A 19,859-nucleotide genomic window follows, 5' to 3' on the forward strand; every position below is an offset into this window, starting at 1 on the left:
TTATTGTTTTTATGGCTGTTTGTTTCATGATTTCTTTCTCATAGGTACAATATGGCCTTCTCAGTTCTGTGAGGGGTGGGAGTGGTATACTCATTGCTGTCTTCCTGAGCTGTTTTACTCTGCTGGGACTCCTTTCCAGGTGTCACAGCTCTGTTACAGATTGGTTTCCATATTTGTTCTTCATTTGGTTGGCAGCAGTGCATATATGTTTTCAGAGAGTCCATTTGAAGTGTCATACATTTCTTAAGTTTTGTGGGTAAGAGAATAAGTAAAATAAAGATAAAGATAATGCCAGAATCAAAACAGAATCCTGAAAGACTGATTTCAATCTCCTTGAAAAATAAACAATGAATAAATTAAATATTACAAATTATGAGTTAATAGTTTGAACTAGGGCTGTATGTGTGTGTAAGAGAGATTATTTTATATGTATTCTAAAACTTTTCAGGTATGAATAAGTCTTTGAGGAATGCATGAAATATAAGTGCCAGTGAATTCCTAAAGGAAAAGATACAAATCATGCATTTTAAGTGCTGCTTCTTGGAACGATTCCTTAAATTTAAGCTAAGTTTATACTGTAGCTTGCTTGGTCTTTACAAAATAAATCATAGTAAGTTAATTAAAAATATCATCTTGTAAGATCAAACTTTGGAGATTCTAAGAAAAATGTATAATGAAAGGGAGGTCAGTGGAGAGATAGACCAGTGGGTAAAGTACTTGCTGTGATGATAACATGAGTTTGTCCCCAGAACCTGTGTAGAAAAGTAATGTCAGTGCTGGGAAAGAGACAGGCAGATCCCAGCTTGCCAGCCAGCCAGCTTAGCCAAAAACAGCTGCCTGCTTGCATGCATGCTTGCCTGCCTGCCTCCCTGCCTGCCTCCCTGCCTGCCTCCCTGCCTGCCTTCCTTCCTTCCTTCCTTCCTTCCTTCCTTCCTTCCTTCCTTCCTTTTTTTCTTTTTATTTATTATTCACCTTTTATCCTGCTTACCGCCCCCCTCCCAGTCACCCTGTCCCACAATCCTTCCCCCTTCCCTTCTCCCCTTCTCATCTAAGCAGCTGTCCCACCCTGATCCCCCCGGGTGTATTCACACACCCAGGCTTCATGTTTCTGTGAGGTTAGGTGCTTATTCTTCCATTGAAGCCAGACAAGGCAGCCCAGCTAGAAGAACATATCCCACATACAGGCAACACCTTTTGGGATAACCCCTGCTCCATTCATTCAGGATCCACATGACTACGGAGCTGCACATTTGTTTTATATGTTCAGGGAGGCCTAGGTCCAGCCGGTATATGTTTCATTGGTTTGTGGTTCAGTCTTTGAGAGCTCCAAGGGTCCAGGTTAGTTGATTCTGTTGGTCTTCCTCTAGGGAGCCAAACAGAAAGATATTCAAAGTCAATCTTTGCCCTACACATATGCACCACACACACAGAATATTAAAATTGAAAAATGAAAAGAATTTCCTAGAAGTTAGAATGCCAGTGTAAGAAAGACATTGTATGGTACTGACCAAAAGTGCTTTCCAGTTACTTTACCGTTTGCCACCTTTTAAGCTCTTGTTGTATAGCTGACACAGTTGGAAAGTTTGTGCCTTTCTGTTGCTGGATAAAAGACTCTGGTCAGATACAGCTTGGGAAGGAAAGGGTTTACTTGTCTTACACTTCCAGGTCATAGTCTAGTATTGAAGGCCAGGAACTCACAGTGGGAACCTTGTGGCATGAATTCAACCATGGAATAACTGCTTCCTGGCTCATTCTGTCACTCACTTGCAGGTTCGTGCTTAGCTAGCTATTTTATAACCCAGGATAGCTTGCCTAAGAATGGTACAGCCCACAGTAGGCTAGGACCATCTACATCAATTAATAAAGACAGTTCCCACAGACATCCCCATAGACCAGTTTGATCTAGAAAATTCCTCAATTAAGGCTTCTCTTCGTAGATGACTCTAGGCTATGTCAAACTGACAGTTAAGGCTAAACAAAACATAAACACGAGGAAGGAGAAATAAGGAGCCAAGCGGGTTTAAGAAGGATCATTCACCGGAGTTTGCATTGCAAATGGTGATGCTTCTGTGAAAATCCTTATGTATACATCTTATCAACTTCTGGAGTGACAAGTGTGGGTTAAATTCTTAGCACTGCAGTTGTAAGGGTAGAACTACTGGAACTGTAGAAAACTCCTGAGTACACAGATGGAGTTTGTACCCAGGATTTTCATCTTGTAATATACAAAATTTAACGAGAGGCATCATAATCAGACATAGCATTTTGAGCCTTGACTTTGTATTCGAAAGTGGGAGAAAAATTAAATTGTAAGGTAAACTACAATAGCAAAAGGTATGTGAAGTGAAGCCAGATGGGAAGGTGCTCCTGTGCTTAGTGAATGGGGTAAGGAGTTAGTTTCAGCTAGACTTTTGTTTTCTTCTTTCTCTTTACAAACACGGTCACATACTCTGTTTCTTTCAGGTCATAAGTGGCCTGATGAAACATTACACAAAACCTTTCATTTTATGCTGTTTTATTACTTCATCTCTTGAGAGTGGGCAAGTATAAACCTTTAGAAAAGTTTATCAATAATCCTCTTATACATAATAACCTAGGAGTATTGGTCATAAAGAAAAGTAAGAACATAAAAAAGTGTTAGTAGTTGATGAGAATGATATTCAGTGTTAGAAACAAAAAGTGGAGCCTCCAAGCACAACTGTGAAAACTAGATTGCTCTACTTGAAAGCTGAATTAATCCACTTTCTGTCACTGTGACAAATTACCAGATATAAGTAACTTAAAAGAATGAGAAGTTTATTTTGGCTCTTAGTTTTAGAGGTTTTGGTCCATGACCAGTTGTCTTGGCTTTATAGCCTGTGGCAAGGCAGTAAGTACATCATGATAGGAATATGTGGCAGAGGAAGCTGTTCTTTCATGGAGGACAAAGTGAAAAAGATAGGAGAGATGTTCTCCAAGGGCATTGAATCATGTCCCAATTCACAATAGTTCAATTTCTCTTCACAAGGCTCGCCATCTCCCTGAGAACCAAAAGCCTTTTCCACACATGCCTTTGGGGAACATTTCATATCCAGACTGTAGCTTATCTCTAAATAGCTAGAAGTTCAGTAGAGAACAGGGGATAGAGGTAATAAGTGTCAAGTCTTGAGACTTAGCTGTGAAGAAGAGCCTGGTAGCCAAAGATGTGCAGTGGAGAAAACATGCTCTATCTTGTTTCAGTTTGATTTTTGTTTTGTTTTGTTTTTTTTTTATAGAAGATATGCCAGTTGATAAAAGTTGTCCTTTATAAAAATAAAGCTGTCGTGTGGGGAAGGCTGGGGCCAAATTTACCGTGTTGATTCCAGACTGATAGAAAGACAGATGGGAGCTACTGAGTAGAATCAAACTGTGTTGTCTTTGAAGAACATAAACAGTTAACCTGTAGTCAAAGGTGGGAAGGCAGGGTATGTGGAAATAAACACAGGTAAAGTTACTAACAGAAAGCTAAGTAGAGGTCCTCTGCTTGCTCCAGTTTTCCAGTTTTTCGTGCCTTTGACTGATAGAGTCTGAGAAAAAGGGACTAGGGAAGAGAAGAAAGGGACCCAGAAGACGGTTCAGAGAAGGATGCTGCCCATTTGTTGGGATCCTAATGTTGCTGTTCTCTCTCTTAGAGAGTTAACTTTTCTCTTCTTCAGTGCCTTTAAGGATAGAAATGAAAAATAACTATTCCTTTCAGTGGGTTATCTTGTTTGTTCTAACAAAAAACTAATTAAGCAAAGAATATTTTTGAAGATTTTTTTGCCCACATTTAGCAAACCAATTAGTTGTATTAATTGCTTACTTATAGCATCAAAATCAAACAGTGGAACTATTGATACTGTGCCATTTCATGTTGGAGTTCTTATTAAAAATGTGGATGCTTTTCTTCCTGTTTTTAGATGTTCTTAATAGTCGCTCCTCTTTCTGTCCTCTACAACTGGAAGGATGAACTGGATACCTGGGGATATTTCAGAGTTACTGTTTTACANGGTAGCAAAAAAGACAATGAGCTGCTTCGTTTAAAGCAGAGGAAATGTGAAATTGCTCTGACGACCTATGAAACACTGCGCTTGTGTCTGGAGGAGCTTAACAGGTAAACTCATGAGAGCAGTGATGTCAGTGTGCTGCCAGCATCAGTCATGTGCATCTTTATATCGTGGCTCAAAACTCAAGCTCCTTTAGCCTGATTTCCATGTCAGGGTTGTAAACCATAGTGTGACAGCTGACTCCATCTGCACAGCTTCCCACCACTTCAGATTGTAATTCTTAAACTCAGAACAGGACTCCTTTCTAACAAGTGCATTTTAGAGAGTGGAAAGATTTGTCCCAAGTTCCATGTACAGCACTTTGCATAGGTCATGCCTACAACAACATTGAAAACCACTTAGAACATTTTGGTCTGCACCTTAGATCAGTAGCACACCCCTGATGAATTTCCAGCAGGTTATGGAGAAAAAAGCTCCTATTGGCATGTTGAGCCATGTCGATGGAAGAAAACCAATTAAGAGATTTTTTTTCTGACCTAGTTTTTGCCCAAATTCCCAGTTTAAGTGTATAGGTCCCAATGTTAGAATGTAATCAAGCTTAAAGATGTGATTAAGAAAAAACTGGGCTGTTTACATAGGATTATAAGTCAAAATGAGGTGTCCTTACTAGATAACAGACAAGTACCATGAGCATAAAAGCAGAGGGGACATGTGAGTTACCTAATAAGTCTTTTTAAGTTCTAAAATACCATGGTTTTAACTAGTATGAATTATAGTCAGTGAAAGAGAGAGTGGCAGAAAACTACCTTAAAAGTGATTCTTTCACATCAGCTAAAATGCCCTGGCATGAGATCACACAGATGTACTCATGAATAAAATATAGCGAGATGAGATGGTACATAGCCAAAACCTTACCTGCTCTGGAGCTGAGGTGAGAGGATCATGAATTTAAGGCCAGCATGAACAAACATAATGGGGCCTGTGCTCAAAAATAACAACAAAAAATATATACTAAAAAGCACATGCTACAAAGCTATGTAGATTTGGATAAGTCATCTCATCTAGAAAATGCCAGGATGAATTGGATCGCTTTTGGGCTATTCAAACATAGGTGGAAAGTTTCCATTAGAATTAACCTAATGAGGTACAGTAATCAAGAGTGATTTTTTACAGGTAGTTTTAGCTTCCATTTCTACAGATTCCACATGGCTAGAAAAATGTGTCTATAACAAATTGATGATTTTCCTAAACAACTCAGTATATTTTATATAGCATTTACACTGTGGAGGGTATTACACATTACATAGGTTATTTGAAGAATACAGGAAGATATATGTAGATTATCTGCTGATACTGTGTCATTTTATGTAAGAGACTGGAACTTCCACATACTTTGGTCCCTGAACCAATCCTCAGATACTAAGGGGTACCTTTTATAGTGCCGTGAATATTGACCTAACATACTTAGATTTTTCTGTAAAGGTCAAGTAGTAAATATTTTGAGGCTATATATAGTTTCTGTGGAATATTCTTTTTTATTTTTCAACTTACTAAAAATATGAAATTATTCTTAGTTTGTTGACCATGCAAAACTATTCACATTCTGGTTTTAGCCCAACAGCCACAGTTGCTGACACCTGTTTTGAAAAATGAATACCTGAGCTCAACCCCTATCCCAAGCAAGGGAGAACACATTTGTATGATCCCAGCTGTCCTCCTCCTTACAGGCCAACATTCTGCAGTTCTCACCATGAACACGCATCTTGACTCCTGTCACCACAGACTGTTTCAGGCTATCCCAGAGAATTCCATCAATGCAGTTCAGCTGAAAGTTTCCTCATTCATCTTTGCCCAACACGTTTTTAAGATTCCTCTGAACCATTCACCAAATCACTAATTATTTTTTTAGATGTTGAGTTGTATTCCATCTTATGAGTATGTTCCTCTTTTTGTTACCCATTCATTTGAAATTAGTTATTTAATTTGTTTCCTAGTTCATTATTAGTACAAGTAAAATGTCAAGAAATATGTTTATGGAAGCCCTTTTTGACATATGGTTTTTATTTTTGTTGGGTAGATAAATGAGAGTGTCTATTTTAGTTTAGAGTAAGTACAGGTTTAAATGGAAAAAACTGCAAACCTGTTTTCCATAGTGATTATGCCGCTGTACTTTAACGGAATTGTATAAGGGCTCTGTAGCTTCATAGTCTCACCTATATTAGCATTGTGAGTCTTTTCGTTTTTACTCAATTTAGGGAGATATAGTACATGACATCATGATAGGAATTATATCTTTATAATACATGTGCCCCTGAAAAGTTTACTCTACAGTTGCTAGGTAGTGTTCTCTAAGTGTCAAGAAGCCTAGATTGATCTGTGTAGTTTTGAATGTTTTCTGCTGATTTTCTTTGGGGTTGGATTATAATTTCTGAGATGAGATTTGAAATCACATAGTTATTTATATCTCCTCAGTTCTGTAACTTTAAGTACTATATTTTTAAGTTCTATTTCTAGGTTTACATGCAGTTTCAAATTTTAATTTTTTTCTGATGGGTTAATTTTTAAAAATACCTCTTAATTTTTATATCTTATAGTCATTTATGTAATATTAATAAACTTGCAACAGTCCTCTAATGCCTACTGTGTATTATAGTTTTTCCACCCTTTTATTGCAACATTTTCTTTATTTTTTTAGTGACTTTCTTTACAAGTAGAGTTTAGTTGAACTGTGATTTTTTTTTTAATGTCTATTCTGACAGTCTTTGCATTTGTGAGGTAGATATTTAGACCATTCATATTTAATGCAGCATGGGTAAACTTAAATTTTACTAGGTAGGCTTTGGTTGTGATTTTTTTACTGTTTTATGGATTCTGGCAAAAGACAATACTCTTGGTTTTGGAGAGATTATTAAGTAATCTGTCCAAGCTTACACAGTCAAGTCAGTGGTCGACATGAGGTTTTAACATTAATTACCAATTTAACTCCAGACCTCTGGGTTAAACCAGCATGTTATCTGAAAACTAGATGTTATGCAATAAGATAAATGTAATAAATTATCTTATAGCCACATTTTAATTGTTTACCTGTCCTTTTAGAGTGTGCTCCTTAACATAGATTTCATATTTAACTTCTATGTTTCAATGCTTATTGTATTTTAATATGTATTTGCTAAAGAAAGATTTAAGTGGTTATTTTATGTGACATAAGTATTAAGAGTTTCAAAAATTATATAATTGTAAACCATGTATTTATAAAAGTAGAGAAATGAGGACATTCCTTTTTTGTTACTAGTTCAAATGTCTTTGTTTTGATATACTTTAAATGTTTTATATTAGATCTGAGTGAGTACTATTTTGTGCATTTGATACTCTGTATATTTATAATAAATAATCCACAGAGTAGACAAATGCATAGCATACTGTCATTGAATAATATATAATTATTACTATTATATTCATTATATTTTATGAAGTATTAATAGATTTAAATATGTATAAAAAGCCAAATAAGGCTGCATTTTTTTGTGCACTCTTTCTAACCTGTACCTTGAGCTCTTAACAGATACTACTCAGTCAGGCTGTCTGTCTTGTCTGTCTCTCTGTCTCTCCTTTGCCCATCCTCCCCACTCCCCCACTTTGTTCAGTTTTGCTTAGTTTTCAAATAGTTTCTTCTTACCCAGGCTAGCTAGACTTTCTGTATACCTCAGGCAGGCCTTAAAATCATTTGGGGGGGGGGTACAATTTTTATAAAAAATTTTTATTGGTTATTTTATTTACATTTCAAATGTTATTCCCCTTCCTGGTTTTCCCTTCACAAACTCCCTAGCCCAACTTCCCTCTCCCCTACTTCTATGAGCGTGCTCCCCAACCACCCCTCCACTCCCTCACCGCCCTAGCATTCTCCCATGTTGGGGCATCAAGACTTCATAGGACCAAGGGCCTCCTCTCTCATTGATGCCAAATAAGACCATCCTCTGCTACATATGCAGCTGGAGCCTTTGGCCTTAAGTTCTTGATATTCCTACCTCCACTTCCCGAGTGGTGGGATTACAAGTGTAATCTAACTTTTATATCCACATCTCTAACAACATATTTATGCTACAATTTTTAAAGATTTTTGTGTATCATCTGTCATTTTCTTGGGGGAAAATTAAGATTTTGCCATACTTTGCCTTTTTATTTCTTTATATGAGAAATTTTTCACGTATGTATTGTAGAGTGAGAATCATTATTTTTGAACTTCTTAAACAAATGGTTGGGTATTTATGTGACTCTAGTTTCCTGAGTCATCCAGTATTCCCACTCCCTAACTTTTTAAGAACTACACAAGTGCATAAAAGTGCTCCTTGGCTTGCTCTGCTGCTGCTTACAGACCATTTTCTCTGTTTCTCTAAGTCATCTTGTCTATCTTCTTTCCATTTCTTCCTTTCTGTGTTCTAGAAAGGTTCTATCTTTTTGTACCTTTAAATTAAGGAATCTGTAGAAAAGTTGGACAAATGTGTACGAGAATTTATCTACTTAACAGTTAGAACCCATAGATCTTTTTATGTATGCATGTGTGTGCATTCATGCATGTGTGTCTGTGTGCGTGCATGTGTGTGTAAGCATGCATGTGTGTTCACATATTATACACATATAAATATACACATTGTCTAAGTACACTAGTAAGTGACTTCATTAAGTTTCACATAGCATGACAGCTTGAGCCCATATTTTAATTTTGTTATGTATCTAAATTAGTGTCCTTTATACCTCATTATTTTTATCTTATGGGTAGGTGACTTGGTAAAGTGCTTGCTATGAAGCATGAGGACCTAACTTTGATTCTGTAGAACCCACTGAAAATTGTGGCACACATCTGTAGGTTGAGAATCCCCTACCTAGCTCATCTCACCTAATTGGCCAACTCCAGACCAGGGAGAGAGCCTGTCTCCAAAAAAAACCCAATGTGGACAGGACCTAAGGTGTAATACCTTCTGAAGTTGACCTCTGTCCTTCACATGGCATGTGCACACATGTGTACCTATACAGATGGGTACTTATATACATACATACATTCACAAAGAAAAGGAGTAAAAAAAATTAAAAGATTAGGGGAAAACACAAAGCAATTAAAATTTCTTTAATTATCCTTAAGAAGCAGGATTCAGTAAAGGTTTGTATCATGACTTTAGTTATTAAGTCTTTTATACTCACCTGATGTTGAGTGACCCCATTTATAATTTGAATTTCAATAAAGCTTTGTTACATGCAGGTTGACATTGTTGTCAAGAATGCTTTATATGGCAGTGAACTTCACATTTGTCACTTTGGGGAGTTCCATGTTGTTCATTGTTAATGACACTAAATTTACCTATTGGGTAAGAAAGGAAGCATTCATATAATATCTTCAAAATACAGTCTTTTCTTGACCATAGCAAAGCTATAAAGCAACATTTTAAATATTTTGATCCTTGTGTCCATTATGTAGATGTTTTGGCATGTGAAATTTATCCTTAGTTGAATTCATTTATCTTATTGGGTCTTATAGCATAATCTGCTTTTGTAGTTTATCACTTTCTTTATCTTATTAATGGTATACTTCTATAAAGAGTCTCATTGGTTAGGAATTAGATACAACTTTAACTTAAAGCAAGGTAATAAATGTCGGATTGCATTGGAATAAGAAGTTAAACCAGTGAGCAAGTCTACAGTGATAGCGGTTGACCCTTCTTTCCTTTTCTCCTGAGCTGTAGACATGCTTATTTGCAATGTGTATGTTCTCAGAGTTGAACTGATTGCCTATCTTTTGATTAGGATGTTGAGCTGTAGTAGCATATAGTCCATATGCAGATGTTTTATCTGATTATATTTTGTAGATGTTTTCTCTCAGTCTCTTTCATTTTCTAAAAGGTGTCTTCAGAACGGCAAAAGTCTGTAACTTTGACAACATTCAATTTATCACAAAAACTTCTGAGAAGTTTGTGTCTGACTAGAATCAGGAAAATTGATCTGTTTTATAAATTTTATTGCTTTTTAAATATTTAGATTTGTAATATATCTTAGGTTCACTTTTATGTATGGTATCGGTTTTTTTCCCTTTAAGTTCTAAATGTTTATTTATTCAATATTTTGTACCCAATTGTAATTGTTATTTTTGATCTTTCAATATTCTAATTAGACTGGCTCCTGTTCTTGACATTTATCGTGGGTTGGGCTCTTAAGCATTTCTGCCATGTTCCTGAACAAACCATCCTCCATTGATGCACAGCAATCACTGCGAACCTTTTTTGTAAACAGTGTTTATAACAAGTTTCAAGAAGCACTGAGGTTTATATTGATGCTTTTCATTCCTATTTAATGTATAGTTTGTTTCTTTGATGTGTCTGTTTTTGGCTTTTTGCTTAAAGGAGGAATTGTCATTTAATGATGCTTAAATTTTTTCCAGCATTATCAAATATGCTCTCTAAAGCAGTTATAGTATCATATACATTTTATTGGGGCTTACAAAATGATGTCTTTTCTCATTTCTTATGTTTTCTATATTTTTATCAGTGATGTTCTGTGACTCAGGGCCACTTAGCCAGATGAGAGTTCAGTGGGATCAGCAAAGGATGAAGGGGTTAGGGATTTCTAAGAAATTGCTGTGTAAATGTCTAAAGTAAGGAAATTTTCTGTTTCTTCCTTCCACTCGTCCCCGTTTCTCTTATAGTTTGGAATGGTCAGCTATTATTGTAGATGAAGCTCATAGAATCAAGAATCCAAAAGCCCGAGTTACAGAAGTTATGAAGGCTGTGAAGTGTAAGGTCCGCATTGGCCTCACTGGTACTATCCTTCAGAACAACATGAAGGAGCTGTGGTGTGTCATGGACTGGTGAGTGTATGGACGTTTCAAGGATAGTGTTTAGATGAATGCTGCCTGTTTTCTGATTGTTGGTTCTTTAAATTACAGCCCTTCGTCCAGAAACGTGATCACTTAACTGTTTACAGAAATACCCATTCTCAACAGGTTTCAGGTTCAAAGTCCTGTGAGAAATCTTAGCACGCTATTGTTGATCCCAGGGTAATACATGCTGAATTACTAGTCCATCGTCTTCAATTATAAACAGTCTTAAAGAAGGAATGCTGTTTTCCTGAGTCTTGTTTTTAATTGTTATTAAGTAAGCCACTGAATATATCCCTTATAATCAATAGAATTTAATTCTTTTCTTTTTAGATAAATTAGTAACTCTTAAATTTTTCTTACTGCCTTTGTGAAGGGCTGTGCCAGGACTTTTAGGTAGCAGGATTCACTTCAAGAAGCAATTTTCTGACCCAGTGGAACATGGCCAGAGACACACAGCAACAAAAAGAGAACTTGCTACTGGTCGAAAAGCTATGCACAGGCTTGCAAAAAAGATGTCTGGCTGTTTTCTCAGGCGTACCAAGACTCTTATCAAGGGTCAGCTGCCTAAGAAAGAAGACCGGGTGAGAACTGTGTTTGCATATATTATTAATTCCTTGTCACATCTTGTTTTTTTTCTGAAAAGCATTGCATTTCTTTTTAGGGTTACTATTGTAGAATTAGTTTGTTATGTGTGGGATTTCAGAAAACATGAATTGAGCTCAGTTTTATTTTTTTCCTAATTTTACCAACCTGATCGCTAATAGACCTATTATTAGTACATGTGTTTGCTAGCTTTCTATTACCATGACATATTCTGGAGATAAATCACTATACAAAGAAGAAAGGTTTACCTTGGTTTTATAGGTTTTAGTCTATGGTTCCTTGTACCTGTGGCTCATGGGAAAACATGGTGAACAAGCTCTTACCTCACAATGTTGGGGAGGAAAAAAGAGACAGGAAGGGGTCAGGAACCCAGTGTCCCCTTCAGGGACACGGTCTCACTGAACTTGGTTCCTTGTGAAGGCTCCACCACCTCCCATTGGTGCCAAAGGCCATCAAGCTGGATTTTTGACTTGTGGACCTATGGGCAGCCTTTGGGATCCAAGCCATGACAGTATCATCTAACACACATCTTAAGCTAGGTATAGTGACTTACACTTTTAATCTCAGTACCAAAAGCAGAGGTAGGTGGATCTCTGAGTTCAGGCTAGCCAAGTCTACACAGTAAAACTCTTTCTCAGAAAACAAAACAAAACAAAACCAGACCAAATCTTTATGTCTTATCAAGGCTTTTGATTCATTTCTGCCTTAAGGAAGTAGGGAGAGCTTCCCTTTGTATTGAGTTTTTTCTTCACACACACAGTACTGCTCAGTGTGTTCTGACATCTTAATTCTAGTTATAGGACTAAAGTGGTTAAGACCTTTTTCTTCTACATTGGCTTTATGTGAAATGCTGTTTGTAGTTATGCTACTGACCCAATTTTTAACTGGTAAGAAAATAATATTGTTACTGTTTTGAGAAAATTGAAGTTGTCTAGGATTTTTTTTTAACATTTCCTTGATTGTTTAACCTTGTGATTCTTAATAGTTCTAGCAGTAGAATAAAGATTCTGTAAATTATTATGAGCCAAATCTAACTCGTGCTGTGGTGATAGTATCAAATGTACTCTAATCTTAGGATACCTTATAAAAATAGATTTGAAAATAAAGGCTGGTACTGGTGTGGAGGTGGAGAAAATTGATAATATGTGACTTGATATTTATCTAAAGCAAATATTATGCTAGAGTACTTTATGAACCTCTGTTTTTTAAAATGTTGCATGCAGAGGTGTGTGTGTATGTACAAGCATGTGTGTGCAATCTGTTAAGTAAGAATAATACAAATAAATACATCAAGCGAGAACTTTGCCTAAAGATTTAGAACTTGGGCTCTGACTCTTCCAGTTAAAGGTTTCCTCAGTTGAGCAGCCCACTGAGACCAGTGTTGTTTAAGTGAAACCAATGGTGTCAGATGGGCTTCACATGGTTGCTCTGAAATGCATGACACGTAAGAAATGCTTAGTAACTGTTAGTGTTGAGTACTAACATAGTAAATGCACTGTATATCTAGTCACTGACTGTTATCTTCTGTGTTCTTCTGCTGTTACGTACTTACGTACTTTTATATTCATGACTAAGCATCAAGGAGTAATTATATTTTGTAGACATGTTTTTTAAATTGTAGCATTGTTTTTAAAGACATTCCTATATTCACTGAATGCATACTTTTTTGTAATACTCTCCCATTGTATTTATATAAATATTTATTAGAAATACTTAAAAATAAGGAAATACTGTTCCTTATTGCTCACATTTTTATGGCCTGATATAAATAAATTTGATTTTGACACTGGTTACATACATGTCTAGAAGAATTTTATTAATTTTTAGTGCTGCCAGAAGTAAGAGGGAAATTGTGTTCTTTATAACTTGGCAGAATTGTTTTGTTATAATATTTTGTACTTGAATTTGGATATACAATAGAAAATTATGTTTGCTTTTGCATATATTTAATTATTTTCCTCACTAATTTTAGAATATATAGCAAGATACTCAAAGCAAGCAGCTAACATATTATGAAATTTTTAGCATTTTTGTCAGTTTTTCAGTATTCAGTAACGTTTATAATTTATACTAATGTTCTAAATCTTTTGTTTTACCTTATTGTGATTTGTTTCCATGATAAACTGATAGAAATGTCTAAGGAGACCCACAATATACTGAGAATGTATAAGGAAGCCACATTATTTGTTTTTCATGTAATTTTTTTCCTTTAAGAGCAAACAAGAACAAACGATAAGGTTTACTTATATGTACAGTATCAAGTGGGATGAGGAGGAAAGGTGACTGTCATAAACACAGAAGCAGGGGTAGTGTGGGTGATAGCACTGTTGCCCTTGTCAAATCCAGTGCCCGTTGTGATGATTTTTCTCATCACTACAGGAATCCTAATAATTGTCCTCTCCTTTGTGTACAGATGGTGTATTGTTCTTTGACAGACTTCCAGAAAGCTGTCTACCAAACAGTGTTAGAAACAGAAGATGTGGCTCTGATCCTCACATCCTCTCAGCCTTGTACCTGTGGCAGTGGCCAGAAGCGCAGAAAGTGTTGTTACAAGGCAAGCATTTCCATTCATCTCTACAGTTTGCTCTTGTGTCAGTGACACCACTTTTCTTCATTTCTTTAACTTCAGAAGTAGTGTTTTTAAAAAGTTATCCAGGGGCTAAGCCTGACAGCTTAGTCTGATCCCCAGAGCCCACCTGGGGTGCATTAAAAGGTTCTGTGATCCCACCACTCCCTCACAAGATCTGAGTGTGAATGGAGAATCCTGGGAGCTTATGGTTCAGTAAGAGAACCTGCTTCTAAACAGGTAGAAAGCAGGAACTGGCTCTTGAAAGTAACCCCCTGGGGCTGGAGAGATGGCTCAGCAGTTAAGACCACTGACTGCTCTTCTATTCCTGAGTTCAATTCCCAGCAACCACATGGTGGCTCATAACCATCTGTAATAGTATCTGATGCCCTCTTCCGGTGTGCCTGATGACAGAGACATGTACTCACATACATAAAATAAATAAATAAATCTTTTTTAAACAAGGTTATCCTCTGGCCTTCAGATGCATGCCATAGCACATACATGCCTGCATCACATACATACGCATTTGTAAACACAACTTACCAATAATGTTTTACAATGCTTAAGAACCACATACAAAATACAATATTCAAATAGCTATAAAACATAGTTTAGAAACTAAACTTCAAATTGGTATCTTCTTACTTCATATTAGTAAGTAGTCTACTTTTGTCTTAATTTTTCTTTTCTTTTCACAAATTTCCCACCACTGCTTGTAAGAATGATTCACTGCTTGCTGGGAAGATGTGACTACTAGTCACAGTGTCCATTTAGTAGAGATTTGGGTTAATAGAACAAAATGCTTTTTAAGGGATAGTCACTTGTTTTTCTATCTGCTCTTTATATTTCTTGCTCTTTTTTTTTTTAACCTCTTCTGTCACATATCTGTGATGATTACAGGGACCCTATGTATTTATTCAGATTGCTTTTTATTCTACCTAAGTGGTTTTGCTGTTTTCAATCATTTCCATTCCCAGTTAGTTTTGTTATCAGATTATGGGGCCATAACCTGTTCCACAAGTCAGGTCTGGCTACTCATCAGTAATACAATTTAAAAAGCAAAATTAAAAATGGAAAGCAGAAAAAGGAGATTTGTTCAGCTCAGATATGTTGGGAAGAGGGACAAGGGTCCAGCAGATTCCTCAAGCCCATCTTCAGGGTCCAGAAGGGAGATCAAGTTTAAATAGAAGGCAGAGGATGTACACATGTACGCAGTGTCAGTCAAAGTGAGTTCCCGCCCACCACTGATTCATCAGTGCCTGGGCTTCAGTCTGTGATGTGATTTGACAAGTTAGAACTGTGTGAGATTCCTGGGGGAATTCCCATTTTCTTGTATTCCATTGTTTCAATAGTCTGATAGATTGAGAGACAAGTATTTCTTTAGAATATGTTCATTTCTTCCAGGCTGTGACAACGTAAGTAGAGAGTAAAGTGTTCTTTAGAGCACTGTGACTTACCTAGTGTTGTTCCTAGTACCCCCTTAATGGGAACTTTTCTGTCACTGTCCCATCCAGAATGAAGACTTCCCTTTTATTTTATTTTTTTATTAGATAATTTCTTTATTTCCTTTTCAAATGCTATCCCGGAAGTTCCTTATACCCTCCCCCCACCCTGCTCTGCTACCCACCCACTCCCACTTCTTGGCCCTGGCATTCCCCTGTACTAGGGCATATAAAGTTTGCAAGACTAAGGGGCCTCTCTTCCCAATGATGGCCAACTAGGCCATCTTCTGCTGCATGTGCAGCTAGAGACACGAGTTCTGGGAGTACTGGTTAGTTCATATTGTTGTTCCACCTATAGGGTTGCAGACCCCTTCAGCTCCTTGGATACTTTCTCTAGCTTCTCCATTGGGGGCCCTGTGTTCCATCCTATAGATGACTGTAAGCATCCGCTTCTGTATTTGCCAGGCACTGGCATAGCCTCACAAGAGACAGCTATATCAGGGTCCTTTCAGCAAAATCTTGCTGACATATGCAATAGTGCCTGGGTTTGGTGGCTGATTATGGGATGGATCCCCAGGTGAGGTAGTCTCTGGATGGTCCATTCTTTCGTCTTAGCTCCAAACTTTGTCTCTGTAACTCCTTCCATGGGTGTTTTGTTCCCTAGTCTAAGGAGGAATGAAGTATCCACACTTTGGTATTCCTTCTTCTTGATTTTCTTGTGTTTTGCAAATTGTATCTTGGGTATTCTAAGTTTCTAGGCTAATATCCACTTATCAGTGAGTGCATATCAAGTGACTTCTTTTGTGATTGGGTTACCTTACTAAGGATGATATCCTCCAGATGCATCCATTTGCCCAAGAATTTCATAAATTCATTGTTTTTAATAGTGTAAATGTACCACATTTTCTGTATCCATTCCTGTTGAGGGACATCTGGGTTCTTTCCAGCTTTTGGCTATTATAAATAATGCTTCCCTTTTATTAAGTAAACATTACTACATTATAGTCACTACATCATCACAAGTGATTCCAGGTCAGCGAATCATGGATATCCTTCTAAGTACTTGGCCTTTACTGTCTTAGATAATTAGACAGTGAGTACTAAGTGATGCATCTTACAATTGGTCATATAGCTGTGTTATTAATGCTTTTCTTGTTTGTGTTTTCTGACCATTCTGTTACAGACCAACTCACGGGGTGACACAGTGAGGACCTTGTGCCTTAGTTACCTGACCGTGCTTCAGAAAGTAGCTAACCATGTTGCACTGCTGCAGGCTGCTAGCACCTCCAAACATCAGGTTGGACTTTACATGTCTTTGTGATACTATTTATATAAAACAGATACTATACAATATTATTGACACAAAAATCATAGTTCTCATCTAAAAGAGAGTAAGAGATATTTTATCCCAGAGCCATTTTAGTGGCCAGAGCCTGGGAACAGAGATTTAGATTACACCAAATCACTATTTTTAACATGGAAGTGGTTTTATGAAGTTTTTAGTTTGCTGAAGAAAGTCAGAAATAGAGGAGTTTTTAAAATATATTGGTAGGTACATCAGAGAGATGGGTACAACAAGATGGGGGAAGCTTTTCTGTATGTCCAGGATCCTGTCTGATAACATTCTTAGCTTTTGGATTGATAGAAATTATATTCCAAAGGATTATTCTGTTAGTCACAGGACATTAGTTCTGACACAGAGGTGGGCAAGGAATGGCTGTTAGCGATGTGGGTTAAAACTCCACCCAACATAAGATAATTAACTTCTGAACCTGTAATATTCCAATCTCTCCCCAATATTTCAGCTCTCATCAGTCAGTCAATCACAGCCAGACACAGCTTCTTTCCAGAGGCATCTGATTTGCTTATTTTAAAATTTAGTAGTTGAATTACACAGCCTTGTGCATGTGCAAGGTGCTGAGTTCAGTATTCAACATCAGTACTAATAATTTTTAAAGTAAAACTTAAGTATCGAGAAACGTGCACTTATATTTTTAATCAGGCAGAAAAAGCTTGACTTTAAAGTAATAGCTGTTTTATGTGTCTAATAGTGTTTATGTTTTGGTGTAATTACTTGGATAACCGATAAGTCAATTCTACTCTCCTAATATTGTGTTTAATTATATTTGTTTAATCTGTTTTCTAAGCTGTCAAAATCCAAGTTGAATTTTAAATAGCATTTGCTATGGTAACTGCAATTGTGTCTTATTCTAGAGCACAACGTTAGTAATAAGGGCTCATCTTCATTTAGCAATATTTTCTTGTGATGTAGCTAGTGTGTTTAATTTTGAAACCTATAAGAATCTGATTCAGTAGTTTTGGATAGTATTATTTATTTTTTAGGGAATGTTTGTCTCCTTATTTTTGAAATCTTGAGGAAGTAATGTTATAGTGTCTGTATTCATAATATCAAGAATTCATCAAAACCATACATGTTTAACGTATAGCTTTAGGAATTTCTGAATTCTTAATTTCACTTAAAGAAGGTAGATTACATTTCTGCTTCTCACAAATAGAAAATTTTTATAAAGTTTTATTTTTTGTAGGTTTAAATATGCATTGAAATTTCTTCTTTCTTAAGGAAACAATTATCAAGAGGATATGTGATCGGGTATTTTCCAGATTCCCAGATTTTGTGCAGAAAAGCAAAGATGCAGCCTTTGAAACACTTTCTGACCCTAAATATAGTGGGAAAATGAAGGTATGTATTCTTCATTCAGTGTGCATACAGATAGATCAGAGCACACTATGGGTTCTTAGTGGCAGTTGCATCAAACATGCATCAAGCTTTTCCTTACTAGTCTATTGGGCTGAAGAACATTTAAAGTGTATGTTGTTATCACATATGAACAGGGGCAAGGCCTCTATATATAAATTGAATCTTCTGCCTTAAAATTTTGTTTGCTGACCTAAATAGTAAAACTGCAAGGTAACAACATTTGTTCTGCGCATTGGAACTGACCTATGGCCATGTTGTTCTTGGTACTGCATTAGTGAAGGGGAAGGGTGTGGAAAGCAAGCCCAGGCTCTGTAGCCCTGACCTAGGTATCTGGGCATTACCTGTCATAGTAGTGTGAACTGGTAGTAGCTACCCTCTGGCCTCCTATAAGAAGTTTGTTTAATCCCTCAATAGCTATCAAAAATCCTCATTTATGGCTTCACAGTTCCCAACTTTAAACTATAATTAAGAATAAGGTAAGATTTTTTTGGCAAAGGTAAAAAAAACGGGAGTAATTCAAATTAGTCAATTATTGTTTTATCTAGAAATATTTTTAGCAGTTAATGTAGATAAGCTTAATGTGATTTAGTTGCTTAAAACCTAGATATTTAGTGAAACAAAATAGGTGGAAGTAGTAAAAAGGATTGAGTTAAAAATTATTTATAAAAATCAGTTAGTTTGTATTCATGAGAATATCATGATTTATTCCAAGTAATTAAAATATAATAACCTGCTCTTTATGAAATTTCAACATATAAAATCCAGATTCATTTAGAGTTCTATTTTTAGAAATTATACTGTATAGTTAAGATGATTAGATTTTATTTATTTATTTTTGGTTTTTTGAGACAGGGTTTCTCTTTATAGCCCTGGCTGTCCTGGAACTCACTTTGTAGACCAGGCTAGCCTCGAACTCAGAAATCCGCCTGCCTCTGCCTCCCGAGTGCTGGGATTAAAGGCGTGCACTACCACGCCTGGCTAAATTTTATTTTTATTCTGACTTTGTTTGTTGGAAGCTAGGTAGACATCTTGGTTTCTATGGAGAACAGCTGATTTGCAATTTCTAACTGATTGTCAGTCAAACAGATCTTGACAGTAATAGCTGGGGATATATATTGTAGGACTATTTTTACAACATTTGATTAACATCATTATCTGTGATTTATACTGATTTAGTGATATACAGCCTATATAGGCTTATTATAGACTTATTGCCTGTGAGGTTAAGACCTTTAAGTCCTTGACTTGTGTATAAGCTCTGGTTCTGCTTAGCTTGTAGCTCAGCCTGCAACTGCAGAGGCTCTGGGCACATAATGACTGTTTTAGCTGTCATCGCCTTAGAACTATAACAATGACTTTTTGATGCCAGTGGCATACTTACTTCACTTACCTGTCAATGGAATAATCACAAGTTGTACCCACTTAGTTTAGAATGTATTTTATCCATTAGGTGATATGTCACAAATTTATGATTATTTATTTAATTTATGATTATTTATGAAATTTATTATTATTCATTTAGTGAGGGTTTTTTCTTTAAATTAACCTAATGAAGACCTGCAATCAGAAAAAATTTTCCTTATTACTTACTTTTGCTTTCACTTTTAAATACCCCAAATTACAACAGATCTGAAGCTATAGCCAATGACAAGAGTAG

General features: G+C 36.4%; 1 protein-coding gene across 3 annotated transcripts in view; it reads left to right on the top strand.

The window, feature by feature from the left end:
* Positions 1 to 19,859, top strand: part of Ercc6l2 (ERCC excision repair 6 like 2) — a 96,056-nt gene that overhangs the window by 16,388 nt on the left and 59,809 nt on the right. For all 3 annotated transcript variants that reach the window (XM_021180506.2, XM_029468329.1, XM_029468330.1), the window contains 6 exons: positions 3,918 to 4,111; positions 10,696 to 10,857; positions 11,243 to 11,450; positions 13,886 to 14,026; positions 16,667 to 16,780; positions 18,065 to 18,184. In XM_021180506.2, coding sequence (XP_021036165.1) covers positions 3,918 to 4,111; positions 10,696 to 10,857; positions 11,243 to 11,450; positions 13,886 to 14,026; positions 16,667 to 16,780; positions 18,065 to 18,184 — 939 coding nt within the window. The remainder of the gene's footprint in view (positions 1 to 3,917; positions 4,112 to 10,695; positions 10,858 to 11,242; positions 11,451 to 13,885; positions 14,027 to 16,666; positions 16,781 to 18,064; positions 18,185 to 19,859) is intronic.

This window comes from Mus caroli, chromosome 13 (genome assembly GCF_900094665.2).
Source record: "Mus caroli chromosome 13, CAROLI_EIJ_v1.1, whole genome shotgun sequence".
Lineage (NCBI taxonomy): Eukaryota > Metazoa > Chordata > Mammalia > Rodentia > Muridae > Mus > Mus caroli.